This window comes from Lissotriton vulgaris, chromosome 6, assembly GCF_964263255.1.
Source record: "Lissotriton vulgaris chromosome 6, aLisVul1.2, whole genome shotgun sequence".
In the NCBI taxonomy this organism is placed as follows: domain Eukaryota; kingdom Metazoa; phylum Chordata; class Amphibia; order Caudata; family Salamandridae; genus Lissotriton; species Lissotriton vulgaris.
The window spans coordinates 1229936621-1229952700 of record NC_141694.1 but is presented as its reverse complement, the minus strand read 5'-3'; the positions used below and the strand labels follow the sequence as shown (position 1 = coordinate 1229952700).

General features: G+C 41.9%; 1 protein-coding gene across 1 annotated transcript in view; it reads left to right on the top strand.

Moving 5' to 3' along the window:
* The first annotated feature begins 7648 nt into the window (after window positions 1-7648).
* DYNLT1 (dynein light chain Tctex-type 1) overlaps window positions 7649-16080 on the top strand; it is a 55509-nt gene continuing 47077 nt past the window's right edge. The window contains exon 1 of the mRNA XM_086925383.1: window positions 7649-7782. Coding sequence (XP_086781509.1) covers window positions 7756-7782 — 27 coding nt within the window. The 5' untranslated portion in view covers window positions 7649-7755. The remainder of the gene's footprint in view (window positions 7783-16080) is intronic.

Sequence of the window (16080 nt, the reverse complement as noted above, 5' to 3'; positions counted from 1 at the left end):
GCAAGACGTTTTTAGCTGTAGTATATTTGCATAGGAATGTTTTTTCAGCCAGCAATTTTTGTAGTTCATCACGGGTGGATTTTGCATGACGGCCCTTTTACATGACAGAGGCCCCAAAAAGTGATGCAGAATATGACGCTTTTTAAACTAGGCATATGCGCTCAGGTTTGTGAGTTAATGCATGTCAATAAGTGGCAAGGGATGTAGCGGACTCTTATATGTAAAAACAATCACAAACAGAAATAATTGGGTTTTATTAGAAGACAAAACTTATTAATTATGGAAAAATAATTCATAACAATTAGTGCTACCAAAATCGTTTTTTAATATTCATAAAGCGTAACACTCATGCTATGACCTCTTAGCATTAAAATGTGATTTGCGCTATGTTGCATCGCTTAAATGACAAGAATTCATTTGTATAAATTCGCTTGCCATAGGCGCAAGCAAGCTCATTTTTATAACATATAAATTATTATTTTCAGATACCTGACTCTTGGATTATGTAATAGACTTTCTAGTAATTCATATTCTGCAAGAAAATTGTAGAAAATTCATTTTGTAATGCCCAAAATCAGAAAGTCGATTTTGAGTAAATTCACTGTTTAAACTGCATTTTTGCTTTCCTTAAAGTGTCTCAGCCTTAAGCAAATGCATGCATTTAGGTTTTGACATAAGGTTGTGCTTTCTTGTGATTCAGTGGGTTAATGCGCCAGTACACAGGCTTGTTTTAATATAAGGATTGGAGGTTCTACATTCAAAGTAGGCTTATGGAAAGTTTGCTTATTTAACACTGATGAAGTGTGTGCCATAGGATTGCAACAAGTGATTACTCTAAAAAAACTGGTCTGTGTGTCTTTAGCTTTTGAGACAAATTGACAGTGAATGTAGTCTAATAATATGGGAATAGTGATCATTTTAGCGCCTAAAAAGAGAAATTATTTTTTTAAATAGCTTGGATTATTGTTGATTAGATCCAGCCTACTGGCTTTGTCAGCTCCACTGTGGCAGAAGCTGGGGACTGGGAGAATTTGCAACAGCTGGCTCAGCGCGCTCGCCGAGATGTTCTCTTTTAAGTGTTTCCCCATAAATTATGGAGAAGGCCCCTCAAGTGTTGCCATTTACAGCCTTTTTAATTAGGCCTTTGTTTCCAAGGAATGCAGAATGACCTCTCTGCACGGGCTGCTAAGGGTGAGGTTTCTGGTTTCTGGTTTCACCGTGGTAACATGAAAGACCTTGATTTAAACGGGGAGATGAAAAGGGGTTTCTTTAAACATCATGTTAAATGCTTGGCAGGACTGCTGCAATGTTTGCTGGCTGTGTTTTATTTTACAGAAAACGAAATGATGCATCCAGTGTTAGATAAAAATGACATGCAGCCTTTTTCACACAATTTTGAAGGTTATAGGTTACAGGCTTACGTTCAATACAGATTTGCTCATTAACAGTTAAGTAATAAACAGTTATTTTTTGTGTATGGTACAATGTTTTTGTGTTGTGTATTTTTCTGTTTTTGCCAACAGATTTTTCATGGATTGTTCTTCAGAAGGGAAGACACGTGAGTTTGGCTAATTGACAAAAGATGTGTTTTTGCGTCATTTCTTTAACAAGAAAAAAATGTACATGTTTCTGTTTGAGGTATTTACAGCTGTCATGACATATTATATTTTGACAATTGATCTACAACTGCGTTGTGCTCAAATGTCAAACGCTGGGTGTAGAGTTTGTATGGAGTTTGGACCTGACAATTTAGACAGGCCCAAATATTGGGTTTTTGACTGCAGGTTTAAAGTGCATAAAATACACATGCCATGGTGCTGCATTTTTGTATGTTTGTTCATGTTGTTACCATCACAAGTTCTCCTGTATTGGATGAATTTGGTATAATGATAAATTTCACAGATATGGTTTGCATACTGTGAGGAAGGATGGCAGCACTTTTACCAGTGCATGCCTACCTTTGGCTATACATTTGGCTGTATTGAAAATAAATAACTAAACAAATATAACAGGTTCAAAGTGTATCACCTGATGTTACGTACTGCACATTCCCTTAAAGGAATAGGCAGCCCTAAATTGTTATGTATCCTTGATTGGACCTAAGGATAGAATTATAGATCTGTGACTCACGGTGATCTAATTTTTATATTGCGTTATTTGATTATGTTTTGTTTCCCAAATAGCATATGGCTTTTGTCCCCTTGAAAGGAAGCCAAGTTTCATTTTTTTACTCTCCCTGAAGAGAGAACAGGAACATAGAATTAGAATTTGTGTAACTTTGGTCTTTTGTGTATTCCCCATTCTCTTGGTGCTGTGTTACATGCCTGAGGCACCCAAGCACACTCTTGTTCTTCCTATAGATTTTTCTTTTGTTGTTCCGCCCCTGACCAATGCCCCTGACCAATGTCGCATTATGCTTAGTTATTAGGCATTTTAGTTGTGTCCTAATTCCATTTCCCCTTTTCCCATATTCCTTTCACCAGTCAGCCCATTTATCATTATGGGTGTATTGTTTATGAGTACACTTCTAGACCGTAGTTATGTATTAGGGACCCCTATGTTATGTAAAATGTTTTTTTCCCCCCATGTTATGTAAAATGTTTTTTTCAGACTGACTGTCAAGGTAGTGATAGGCTGGTTCCAATGTCTATTTTTAATTTTTCAGCTTTCTTGTGTTCCTGCTGCTTTAATTTTTGGTGGGATTAGATGTGTTCTAAACATGCAAATACCAGGACTTTCTAGTGTTTGTTCTTTGTCTTCACATTTGATCATTAGCCTTTTATATTGCATAGTGCACTTAATGCACATTTTTAAAGGGACTTTTCTTCATGTCTTTGATAATGTGAATGATGTTATCTTTCTATTCGAGATGTTCTAGATAAGGAATTTAGGAACACCTAGGCTTAGTCATTGAGGGAACACATGTATTTACCCCATTAGACAATGCCACTATGGGAGGAAATTCATTTTGATAGAATTCCTGTGTAGCTATAGATGACAGAGAATAATGAAAAGAACATACCTGAAGATTCTAAAGATACTGTTTTGCCCTTTTGTCTTTGCTCTTGTATTTTATGCTCATAGCACATTGTCACTCCCATGCAGATTGAAGGTCACCTGCTTGCCAGTCCTTTTGTTAAAACACATGAACTGCTTTTTGTGCTTGATTTGAAGGAAACTAACAATTGTGTTACATATTCTGCATCACTAGGGTCCTGCTAAGATCTTCCAGAGTTAAAGGAAGAGTGATTCCCTGCAGACCTGTGATCAACATTAAGCTCACACCCCATCAGTGACCGCTCTAAGATGAACAGATGTCCTGGCTCTACACTTCTTGCAAACAAGGAAGTCGCGAAGCGGGACAACGATCATCAGCGCGACATCAGTGGTACCTCCAAAGCAAGGCAGTTGATTTGCGAAAGGCGTTGCAGAAGAAAGGAGGAGCTGATTCGTTTATTTGTTGTTTGGGCTCTGTACCTGTTATGTGCTGGTAAACCTCTGTCAGTGTACATTCCCTTGAGCCATTGGCCCGAGTTTTGGCCACCTTCACACCTCTTTTGCTTTGCACCAGTGGAAAGGCAGTGCACCCAAGGATCCACGCTTGGAAAAAGGCACTACATTCTGGTGCCCAGGAGAGAGCAGCTTGAACGTCCTCTGACACTAAATGATGAGTGTTGGAGCCTGAAAGTGCTGCTGATTTTGCTAAATAGTGCTTGGATCTGCACGAGATGCTTTGTGCCCTTGATCAATGAACAGCACATCATTTGTAGTGCCTGCCACCAAGAAGAGACACTGGTGCATTGTTTTGAAACACTGAGACTTTCGAGGGAGCTGTGAGTGTTTTCCCCGGATGGCACTCCAACTAAACAGTATTGTCTCCTCATGAAAGGCCTGACTTGAAGAGGCCCAACGCGAAGAAAAAACTGGAAGCGGATCTGATGGACTTTGGGTATTTTTTGTGAGCTTATATAGACTTGAAGTTTGGAAAATAATTTTTGCTGCTTTGCTGGCATTGTTTTAAAGTATTTCTGTTTAGTAAAAGCAGAATAACGTCCACTCTCTGTGGAAGAGTATCCCTTTTTCATCTGAGAGCATTGATCAGGAACACCATTGTTTCACTTAAACATATAATGAATTACTGAAATGCGTAGGAAGCAATATAAAACGTTATTAGAAAATTCTATGATTTGCTGTCTGCTTAGGACTGTGCAAGTATTACGCATTTGACCTTTTGTTGTTCTTTTTCCCTTGCTGAATTGTATTATGGTTTTTGTTAAATTTTTGATTGGTTACCATTTGCCAGTTGCAGGGTCACGTAGGAGTACAAACGGTTCAGTTTGTGACCTGAGTAGTGGCAGTAGGCCTGCAGGACCTGCAGTGTCCCTATGACCTGCTAATAATCACAGCTGATGTACTCTACCAAGATTGCGTGAGCGACATTAGAAAATGGAGATTGTATTGAGGAATGACGATAAAAAGCAAGAGATGAAAAACAGACATTACAGAATATTGTTCTTTAAGTGCAGTATAGCTCTATCTATTTTAATACTTTAATGTATTTTATTGGCTACTATATTTTGGTATGTTTCCCCCTAAACTATTGACGTCTGTACCAACTTCCCAACATACTCTTTCTGTTTCTTCACATGAGTTTCATATTTTACCTGAACATGAACTGGTTAGGTCAGAGTTTACTGATAATTCCTTTGGTACAGTATTTACATCAACACCAGCTAGTGATGAATAGCCATGTATAGGTTATTGCCTATGTAAGGGCAAAAGGATGCTCTGTGGTTCTTGGCGTTCTGAACCTGTGTTTTAAATGTCATTATTCTGTTATGAATTTGGTATCAGTGAACCGCAAATAATGAATGCGTTATTCATGAGTATTTTCGTCATGTTACACCAATGGATTCACTGTGCATTTGAAGGTTTTGCATTGAACACTTGGGTTTCATCTTGTAAATAGCAGCCATGTTATTCGTTGCCCTTACAGTAGGCTCTCCCCATGGCAGAGTAAGCATTTAAAGGACATAACCTTAGCATGGGTTTGTGCTGACTTCTGCATGACCTGACGACAGCTGACCCTGTTGCTTGAGGCTAACCTCCCAAGCCAGTTCCTTGTTCAGCAGCTGGCGCAATAAAGTTCAAAGAGCAGGACATGTCCGATCTTTTATGGCACCATTCCCACCAAAAATATCTCCGTCCCATCTGTTGCTGCCTTTCCTTTAAGACATGTTCATCGATCTGGTTGAAGGTTTTATGGTGGGTTTGTCCGGCCTGATGGAACAGGAAACCAAGCATGTGTGCAATTCTTTTCTTAGCCTGGACTTATCCTGAAAGTGGTGCTTTGTGTGCACGTCCTGGGAGTGACTAATAATAATAAGGAATGTGTGTGCCTAGAGCACAATTTTCTGTATAAAAGGCCTGTGCGAAGGCCATGCAGCAGACTCTCTCATCCAGTTGCTTTAAGAGTGGCTGGGCGACGGAGCCTCACAATTAATGATAATAAAGATGTCTTTTCATATTTCAGATTCTGTGTTGATTTCTTTGCCACTCTTGAATGGACTACTTATTGGTAAGACCCCTGAGAAGGAGTATTGTAAATATTTGGTTCTTCACTACTTTAACCTGGGTATGCAGGTAGCGTACTGATATGTCCCAACTAAAAAACCCTCATGCACGTGTCATGAGGGTTTTTTAATTGGAACATATCAGTACGCTACCTGCAGGACAAGTGATCCATCCTCATTTTGATTATTTGATCCTTTCTCTTTGACATCACCTATAACGCCTGGCCAATTGCGATTTTCGCTTTGCCTTCTAATTGTTATTAAGTATATATTCCACTGGAACTGTTGTCTTTTCTTAAAATGTTTGTTTCTATGGCAGGTTGCTGCCCCTGGTGCATCTGTCACTTCCCCCAGCTGCCCAAGGTTAATTGCAACAGGCACAGAGAGGCTTCAAGAAAGAGAGAGAGGGAGGGGAAGTTATAGAGAAAGCAATCAGAGAGGGTGAAAGAGAAAGAGAGAATGGGTGGATGGAAAGAGAGAGACTGTGCAAGGAGATGAAGGGAGCTGGCTAGTTTGAGAATTTTGCCAGGACTGCTTTGGATTCTAGACTTTCCCTGCACAGTACATCTCAAAATCCTGGCTGACAACATCAAACAAAGCAACATTCTAGTGAGCCTACTGTTGGTGATTGTTTGAGATGCAGGTCTGGGAGTAGATAATTGTAGTTTTTATTCTCCACAGCTGAAAACTCCTTTCACCCTCCGTTTTCATGACCCTCAAGGCCGCTAGGCATTCACTTATGCTCAGCTCAACTTTGTAAATATGTATTCTATACCTGTTTCAACCTAATTGTGCCTCTTTTCATTTTTTTTTAATAATCCTGATTGTATATGTAACTTGTTAGTGTGTAAATGTCCTTGTGCAACTTACTCAGTTCTATTGTAAAGCGCTCGACACCTTGGGGTAAAGTTCGCGCTATATAAAACTGCCTAAAATAAAATAATAAAAAGAGTGTTCTGCCATCGATAACGACGCGATCCGCTTTATATAAAACCTGAAAATGAAAAGGATAAATCGGGGTCTTATGGATATATCGCGAACTCAAAAATTCCAGTTTTGTTGTCGGACTAAATACTCGAAACACGCCTGGTTTCGTTGCCGTCTGTGGGTTGTTTCGACAACCGACGCTTAGCTGTTGCCTAGGGACAATGTTACTATAGAAACTGTAAACTAATGGCCGCCTAGATAGCACCTTTGAAACGTTGGGCGTGCATCACTACATTCCAAAGATTACGTCACAAGCTCTAGTTCTAACGGCTTGCCGGGGCACGAGCTCCATGAATGGCCTGGAAATGATAAAATCAATTACCCAAGCCAAGCATTCGGTCCGCACGCGGCTCGGATAGTACGCTTATGACATTTTAATAAGCTTTATGACCCTCCAGAAAGGTAAAGCTAATGTGTGAATTAATGTATTTGTAAATCTTCCAAGTGATTGCAAGCCGAAATCCTTGTTTTGAGTATATTCGTAAACTAACTCAGCTTCTCAAGACATTCCGATAATTCCAAATGTAAAAGTTCAAAACAGGAATCAGGTCACTGTGTTGAATGGGGCTTTGCACAAAACAAAGATGGGAGCTGACAACGCCCTGCAAGACAGTAGGAAAGGAAACGTATTGTCTATGTTAAAATGAATAGATAATGATGCTTTATACAAATATAAACACAACAGGGAAAAAGATGTGGCCTAATGGGCAGGTCTGCCGACTTTGAAGATGGGCAATACATGTTCCCATCCCAGCGTCGCATCCGGTAATACTGGCTAAATCCCTTAGGGCCATATTAACGAACCCATTTCCCCGTAGACACAGAATACGTTCGCGGTATGTAAAACCGCAAAGGAAGATGCGTTCAAGTTGTAAATGGTCTGAAGTTTTGCCTTTTACGGTGGTCCCACTTCCTCGGGCCCTCAAATCATCCGGCAAAATAAACGGAAAACTTCGCCCATGGCACACTAGCTAAATGGAACTACCTTTCTCTTTCCGTTGTAGTCCTTTCTTTGTGTCAATGGACGTGGGCTGTGGGATAAGCGGGTGCAGGTCACAGCGCCCTGGTGAGTCCTTTCTTAGTTTCACTGCAGCGCGTGCCGCGGGGGCGGTGCATCGCGTGGCTGTGTGTGTATCCGTTACCAGGGGCGGTGCGCGTGCGCAATTTCTTGGTAAGGGGCTGCCGTAGGCTGACGATGGACGAGTTTCAGACCGCGGAAGAGGTACAGGATATGTGAAGGGTTTGAGGGTCGTCTTGCGGGGCGGAAGGGTGGTCTTGGTAACCCGCGGTTCCACGGGCCATTTGGGGACAGAGACTTTTCCTCTAGATGTCAGAGAACGAGTGGCGAGAACCAAGTCCTATTTAGACAATACTTCTCACGCAGGCTAGAGAAGCGTCGCGCTCCAACCCTCAAGAAAATGCCTTTATATGTGCCGGCAACTGAGTGTTGAACCTTTGCGACCGGTAACGGCGCACGCAGAGTCCTTGACATACACTCTCCCAGAATTCTAGGCTGTTGTCGAGTTAACGGTTTCCACCTGGAAGTGCCACCCGCTGATGTAGACTCCCTATCGCAAGCCCCCACCACCCGTGTAATGCGATCACCCCCCAATCAACGCCGGTATTTCCGTTTGTCTGCGCGAGACAAAGAGCAGTGCTGTCAGATGCGCAGAAAGCTCATGATACCCCTCCCACTCTTCATTGGCGGCCACTAAGGCGCAATGCGGTTCTGGGTAGGAAAAGGCTGAAATGTAGTAAAGAACCTGCATTTTTTTAATCTTTTAGTCTAGAGACTTCGCCCTGTCCAATGCAAGAAGTAAAGCACAAATCAGGTACTCCCACATTTCAAGCGACTAGAAATAAATACAAATCTGTTCCTACTGGCTTTGCTTAATCTTCCACACTCAAGCTGCCTTTTGATGGAAGCGTCATTAGAACACATGCATGTCGGATAGCCTCATGTCACGGGAACATCTACTTTAACCCCACGGGCGAGATGTTTTTGTTTTTATTTTATATAATTATATGTTACCAGATTTCATATGGCGCAAATGTTATTTTCACTTGGTTCAGTCATTAGCCTCGAACACTAAAGATGTTGGGAGGAATGCTTGCAATAATTTAAACTTCTGGCTATCGCTAGGGGAAGCATTCGAGCATTCATGTAGGCTAGGTCCTTTCCGAACCAGAGCACAAGCAACCCAAGATAAGTTACTCTCTTATTGGGGTCGTTTGGTGTATCTTGATTCTAGTGGGCCAGTGAGCATGGGCCCCACGTCTGGGCATACATACTCTTGCAGCTTAGGGCAGTACAGGTGATGGGAGAAATGCTTGCAATAAACCTAACTAATGGCAATACCTCATGTAGCATTCCCACTCCTCATTCTTTTGCCCACCATGCCATTTCAGTTTGGACCCAGCCAAATGCAAGTTAGTTTTGACCACGCTTTTATTGGCCTCACGTGCCAAATCCTATGTATTCTTTGTGGCGCTACTTGTATTTTACTTATACCTACCATAAAATGCATTGTCAATCGCAACTGAGTGATAAGTGCTCATTGACACACCATGTCCAAATGACCATGAATCTCAAAGTACACAAAATGGCTGAAATAATTGATAATTCTTAATGAAAGCTCAGGAATTTGATAGCACCAATTGTATGTAGTATAGTCAGTCTTATTAAGCATTTTCAGTAGAACATGCCAATCCATGGACAGACGAGGTGTTAAACTGAGTATAATTGGAAAATGCAAGAGCAGCCGAAAAAAAGAGCATACACCACAACCCATTCATGATTTTACTATGTTTGTTAGTCCCCAGAAAATTTCTTTCCAAGATCTAGTAGGTTGCTGGTATTGTCCCCAAATTAGCAGACTCTCCATAGAACATCTTTAACATAGCTACCCCGGGAATAGTTGTGGTTCAGAGCTTTTACAACTAATAAACATGTGACTTCTTTTTCACGTTTGCCAAGTGTTAGCCAACTATAAAAATCATTCTAAACTTCTTTCAACCTTATTTCCTCCAGCTAGGTATTGAACCAATCTAGAAGGATGGCTCATGAAGGTCGGATCGCTCACTTTTTGCTCTGCCTACTACACTGCTGTGGAATAAATTATATGCATTAATTACTTGGTTTACTTGAGGATTGTTAGGTAGCCCTTTGGGATCTTTCATGTAATCGGTAACCCATATAGTCATGCTGACGTGTAGTTGCACACAGTGGATTCAGAAAAGGAAATTGAACCTATCCAAGACCCGTAGCACAGAAAAAACTTTTTATAGTGGTGGGAGTAAGACTCTGCCACACTGGTATTTATCAACATGGAAAACTTCTCACAGTTAGTTAATTTTGTACGATGAACTAGTATCAGTGACACTGGAGTTTACTGTGCACCATATTAATATTGGTAACAATATACCAGTCTGAAACAGAATCTACTGCGTGCCAGTCAACAACATAAAATACAAGGAAGCCAGCATGTTTAACTCCGGAATAATGCACCAATCTGAAAGTTGCCAGAGTATATGGGATCTTTATCTTCCAAGATAACTCATTACGTTGGGTGGACAGCTGAGTTGTCCAACCCATACCAATCGCTGATGTTTTTGTGGGAAACTAGATATTGTTTCCTGAGCTTGCTGACTCTTACCCCGACTACTTAATATTTCATTTTTAAGATGATTTCATGGACAACATGTAGTCTTAAGTGCTGCTGGGCACATCCCAGGGAGATGCAGTAGACTCTTTAGACAATTAAAGCAATTTAGTGGGGGCATTGGTTAGAACTGTCTTGTTTTCTGAGGTTAGATATCAAATGGTTGAAGCAGTGTGCATGCATCTGCAGGCTAGTATTGGATACGTGTATTACATTGTAGCATTCCCTACTTGCTGTTTCATCCACTGCATAGCCTTTCTGACTGGGTGGTAGATATTTGGCGAGTCAGGCTTCAAAAAAATATTAAAAATGTTACCAAATCTGCAGGTCTAGTGACATGAATAATCAAATAGACCTAACTGCAATGCGCATGACCCATTTATCTGGTCGCAAAATATGTGATCTTAGGCAAATATTTAATTTCAATGCCTCATTTTTCTTCATTATCACATTAAAACCACTATTAAATATTTGAGTTCAGTATGACTGCTGTACAAAAAAAACCCTAGGAATCAATTGACTATAGGGTACACATGACCCCTGACTTGCCTCTTAGTTCACTAATAGCATTGTCATCAGAGAAGAGAAAGAATTAATAAATATATCATTAAAGTATGATGTGGCAACACATTGTCATTTGCAGACAGCACATTTTCCATATAAATGGCCACATATTTTCCCACTGCTATCCATTTTTACTGATTAACTATATAGCATAGGAAAGATAGTGTGTGGAAATCGGGTTTCTGAAAATATTTATTCTTTGCACATCACCAAGTAAAGCGTTCCGATTTGTTTTGATCTTATTGCAATCTTTGTTTCCTTCACACCTCAGAATTACTAAACAAATATGCTTTCCCTATTGGTGATATCTTTTGAAATGTTGCTCAGGTCATTTTTAAATGTATGTTAGAATATAAACTGGCATCCAACAGCCTTTCATTTCACACTCCTTGTACCCCACCCAGCATGATTGTCGGACAGTTCACTTTACAAAATATCTAACTTGTCTGTATGAGAAAGAAAAGTAAACAGTAATCTCCAGGAGAAAATAAGCAACAATTTGTAAGAAGACATAAGCTGACATTTAACCTGTCTTTAAATGCACAGTAACTATGACAAGATAAAATATGATTGAAAGGCATCTTTATTGCTCATTTACTTTCTGAATGAACAAAACTCCTGTTTGCTAGCTGTAGTTTTCTCAACAAAATAGGCCAGTAGACCCTAAAAATAGCTCGCCTAGATAAAAGTTGACTTGCCATAGCGAGTCGGTGAGTAGATTTTTCAAGGACTGTGAGTGAAGGAATGCTTAAGAGAACTTTATCTTAACTATTTAAACTGTTTCAGTTAGCTTCTTGACTTGGTGAGGGCTGACCTAGAACACACTGAACCTTTGCCTTCTTTCCCACTTATTTTTGGCAGTGGAATTCTGTACGTATGGCTTATATAGCCAATATTTTAAACATGGTGTTTCAATTGAATTAAATACTGAAGTACCAACTGAGATTTTCTGCCAATGTTCTTGTATAAGGGGGTACATATGCTTGTGTTTGTTGATCGTGACTGTACCCACTACAATCCTTAACACCTTAGCTGCGTGTAAACATTTCTCCCCAGTGCTGCGCTGTCCATTAGAACTAGTGCTGAATGGACGTTCAATGGTCGTGCGCAGCACTGGGGAGGTAGCGCTGCTGACGACCATTGGCCGTCAGCAGCACTTAAGGGGTTAATGTTTATATGTAAACTGCTGGTCTTTTAGCATGTGTTTATATAGGAAGCATTAAATCAAGAGCTTGTGTATTCTTTCCTCCCACTTTGGCTATGTGTAGTACTCCTTTTCCTCAGGGGTGTCTTGATTGGGATGACCCAAAAAAAAACCTGGGTCTGGAGAGTGAAATGAAACTAGGAGGAAAGAGAGTTCGTGTGCCTAACTAATGTGGGGTATTCCCTTTAAAGGACAAATTCCCTCACCCACCAAAGGTGGCATGCTTCATTGTTAGAAATGGGATCCCTGGCTGGCCAGGGCTTGCGCCAAAGTCAGAGACCACCACTCCTAAGTCAGGGCAAGGGAGTTACACGCCAAGATAACCCCTGCTCACCCTCTAGGTAACGTGGCGCGAGCAGCAAGGCTAAACTTGGAGGCTATGTAGGTTAAGTGTTTGCGCAAGCACCCAGCAACAACACCCAAGGCCCACCACAAAGGAAACTCCACACAAGGTTATATATAAACATAGCCTTTGTATTATACCAAAACACATTAGAAAAAAACACACACTTTACAATGTGCCAACAGGCATGGGCAGAATTTACAGGGGATATGTACAAGACAGGGCCACCTGGACCACTGTCAGGAATCAGCACTTTTAGAACTTAGCACTAGATAGAATTAGCACTTAGAACATAGAATATAAATCACTGTAGCACAAAATAGAACATAAAGCACACAACCAGTAATCACTGGTAACAGGTAAGTACCACCTACGCAAACCTAACCACCTTAGGAACAGGTCACGCAGGGAACCAGGACCTCACTAGCACCACCTGTACTAGGAGAAAAACAACCATCTAAGTATCACAGTACCTGTAGGGGTATAAGCACATTACACATGATGCATCACAACGGATCTATGACGTTACAACGCGTTATTTTACAACGCAGACCGTTACAACGCAGTTTTTACAACGCAGGTACCATTACAATGCATGCCATTACAACGCATGGCATTACATAGCAGATACTATTACAACGCATGCCATTACATCGTAAGTATTGGTAAGTATATCTTTTTTTTAAAAATGTAATAAAGTTAATTTAATTAATTTAAATTAATAAATATATTTTAAAAATTGTTAAAACAGTAATTAATTTAATTTAATTATAGTAATTTAATTAATATTAAACTTGTAATTAATTTAAAATATTTATTATAATATAATTAATGAAATATAATAAAGTTATAAATAGTAAATAATATAATGTAATTTATTACAATAAATATAATTTAAATAAAATTAAAATAATACTTAATATAATTTAATTTAATATAATTAAAGAAATTTAATTAATTTAAAAATTGTAAATAATATTATTTAATTATATTAAATTAAATAAATAAAAAAAGTAATTAATTTAATTTAAGTAATGTAATTCAATTAATTTTTTAATTGTAAAAATTGTAATTAATTTAATTACATTTTATTAAATTAATTTAATTAATTTAATTTATTTAGTCGTAATACCCCTGTACCCCAAAAACCAAACCCAGCCCTAAAACCTAAAAATACCCCTGTACCCCGAAAACCAAACCCAGCCCTAACACCTAAAAATACCCCTGTACCCCAAAAACCAAACCCAGCCCTAAAACCTAAAAATACCCCTGTACCCCAAAAACCAAACCCAGCCCTAAAACCTAAAAATACCCCTGTACCCCAAAAACCAAACCTAGCCCTAAAACCTAAAAATACCCCTATACCCCAAAAACCAAAGCCAGCCCTAAAACCTAAAAATACCCCTATACCCCAAAAACCAAACCCAGCCCTAAAACCTAAAAATACCCCTCTACCCCAAAAACCAAAACCAGCCCTAAAACCTAAAAATACCCCTGTACCCCAAAAACCAAACCCAGCCCCAAAACCTAAAAATACCCCCAAATTACTTAAATGAATATATTAATATTTTATTGTATTTTTAATATTAATTAAAATAATAAAATGTAAAATAATTTTAAATAAAAATAATATACTTACCTATACTTACGATGTAATGGCATGCGTTGCAATAGTATCTGCTATGTAATGACATGCGTTGTAATGGCATGCATTGTAATGGTATTTGCGTTGTAAAAGTTGCGATGTAATGGTAGTGCGTTGTAAAAGTTGCGTTGTAACGGTGCAATACCATCACAACACATTCAGAGGTGTAGGGAAGGAAAACACATGATGCAGAACCTACATTCAGCGGTGTAAAAACAAGGCACTTGACGCATAAAAACACATTCAGAGGTGTATTAAAGAACAATTGCGCCAACTCGCATAAGTCACCACCTGTGACTGTCCCTAGGCCCTCTGGCCTCGCAGGGGCTAGGACGCCCTGTGTCCCAAAGTCAGGGGCCTACACGTGGCAGCTGCCCACGAAGTGCTGGGCAGCTGTGTGAGGATGTGGCCACACGCTGGAGCCTTGCAGGCTCTGCCCAAATCACTCTTGTCCCCTAGAGCCTTTCTGGGCTCGAGATCAATGGGGCCTTTGAGCCTCTCTGGGCTCTGACTGTAATAATGCCCCTGAGCCTTGTGGGCTCTAAATAACAATGCGCTCCTTCGTTGGAGCCCCCCTCCTGGGGACTCGAAGCAACTATGGCCCCCAAGAGCCTCTCGGGGCTCGCAAAGCAACTTGCCACCTGGTTGGAGCCCTTGGGCTCGGAGAAATGCCTCGGAGCCTCTCGTGGGCTTGACAGAAGCAATTGGGGCCTCGGGGGAGCCTCGCAGGCTCTCACTACACAAATGCCCCCCCTCCTGCGGACTGCCAACCCGGAGCCCCACTCACCGGGGCTTTTGCTGCCTGTCTTCTTTACTCGCGGTCGGGCAGGGGGGTTAAACGGAGCTCCACTCACACTGAGCAGCTACAGAAGGGGCGGGCACTGGCAATGCGCCCCGATGCCCCCTCTGCTGACAATCTCTGTGCTCCCTCCCGCCCCGTCACTCACCAGCTTCTCGGCTTCTGAAGGCGGTGACGGCCAGTCCTCTTCGATGGTGCGGCGGGGGCAGGTACGACACTGTACCTCGCGCTTCTCCTTCATCCGTCGCAGGCTCCTCTGCGCACACCACGGGGCTCTCCCTCTCTCTCGGGATCCCCAGGGGAGACGCCGGCTTCTTGCTTCGAGCGGGACTTCCGGGTTTGTGGCTTCTGCTTCCGGGTCGCCGCGGGCAGCGCGGCGGCCCTCCCCCCAGCACTGGCAGGCAGAGCTTCAGCCTAAGGAGGGGTGGGCACCCTCGAGGCAACAAACCAGTGGGGCAATGCCGGGTGGGCACCGGCTGTGAAAGTGCGGCAATGAGCGGGGTGGCACCCGCGCCGCTCCGCCACGCAGCATGCAGGCAAATGCCGGGTGGGCACCTGCTTTTACAAACAAAGCGCTCCCAAGCGCTGTAAGTGGCAAATAAAGCGCTCCTAAGCGCTTTAGGACAATCAATAGTGCTCCCAGGCGCTAGAGCAAAAAGGAAGTGCTCCCAGGCGCCAGAGGTGAAAATCAAGCGCTTCCAGGCGCTAAAGGGAAAGTCCAGCAACAAAGTCCTTGGAATGCAGGCAGGGGGGCAAGGCTGGGCCCAGAGCCAGCTCACTGGGTCTCCAGGCAGGGAGACCATCCAAGTGGCGGTCCTCCTGGCCCCAGCAACAGCAGCAGCCCCCTCAGGCAGGATCCTGGCAGAGAACAATTTCTAAGGGGACACAGCCCCTTCTTATACTAGTAAATCCTTTGTTCTGGCACAGGGTGAGGGGAGAAACCAGTCGCAGCTGGTTGGTGAGCACTCTTGATGTGCTCAGCCCCTCACTCTATTCACTGGCAGGGCTAGGGTCGTTAGGCGCACCACAGGGGGCGGAGCCAGCATTGTGTGGGGGAAAGCCCAGCCCTATTCAGGAACCAGGTGCACTCCTCCCCAGCCATCAGCATGCTAATCTCACACTCCCCACCGGGCAGACCCATCATGACTCATGGAGCCTGGCATCCCAGCCAACCCCAGCCAATCACACGCCAGATAATTTTACACTAATATGCTAACTCCTAGAAGTGGCACTTCCGCACAAGACACAATCATGCCACATACATAATTGCGAAGCATTCAATCACACGAGTTCGCACATACCA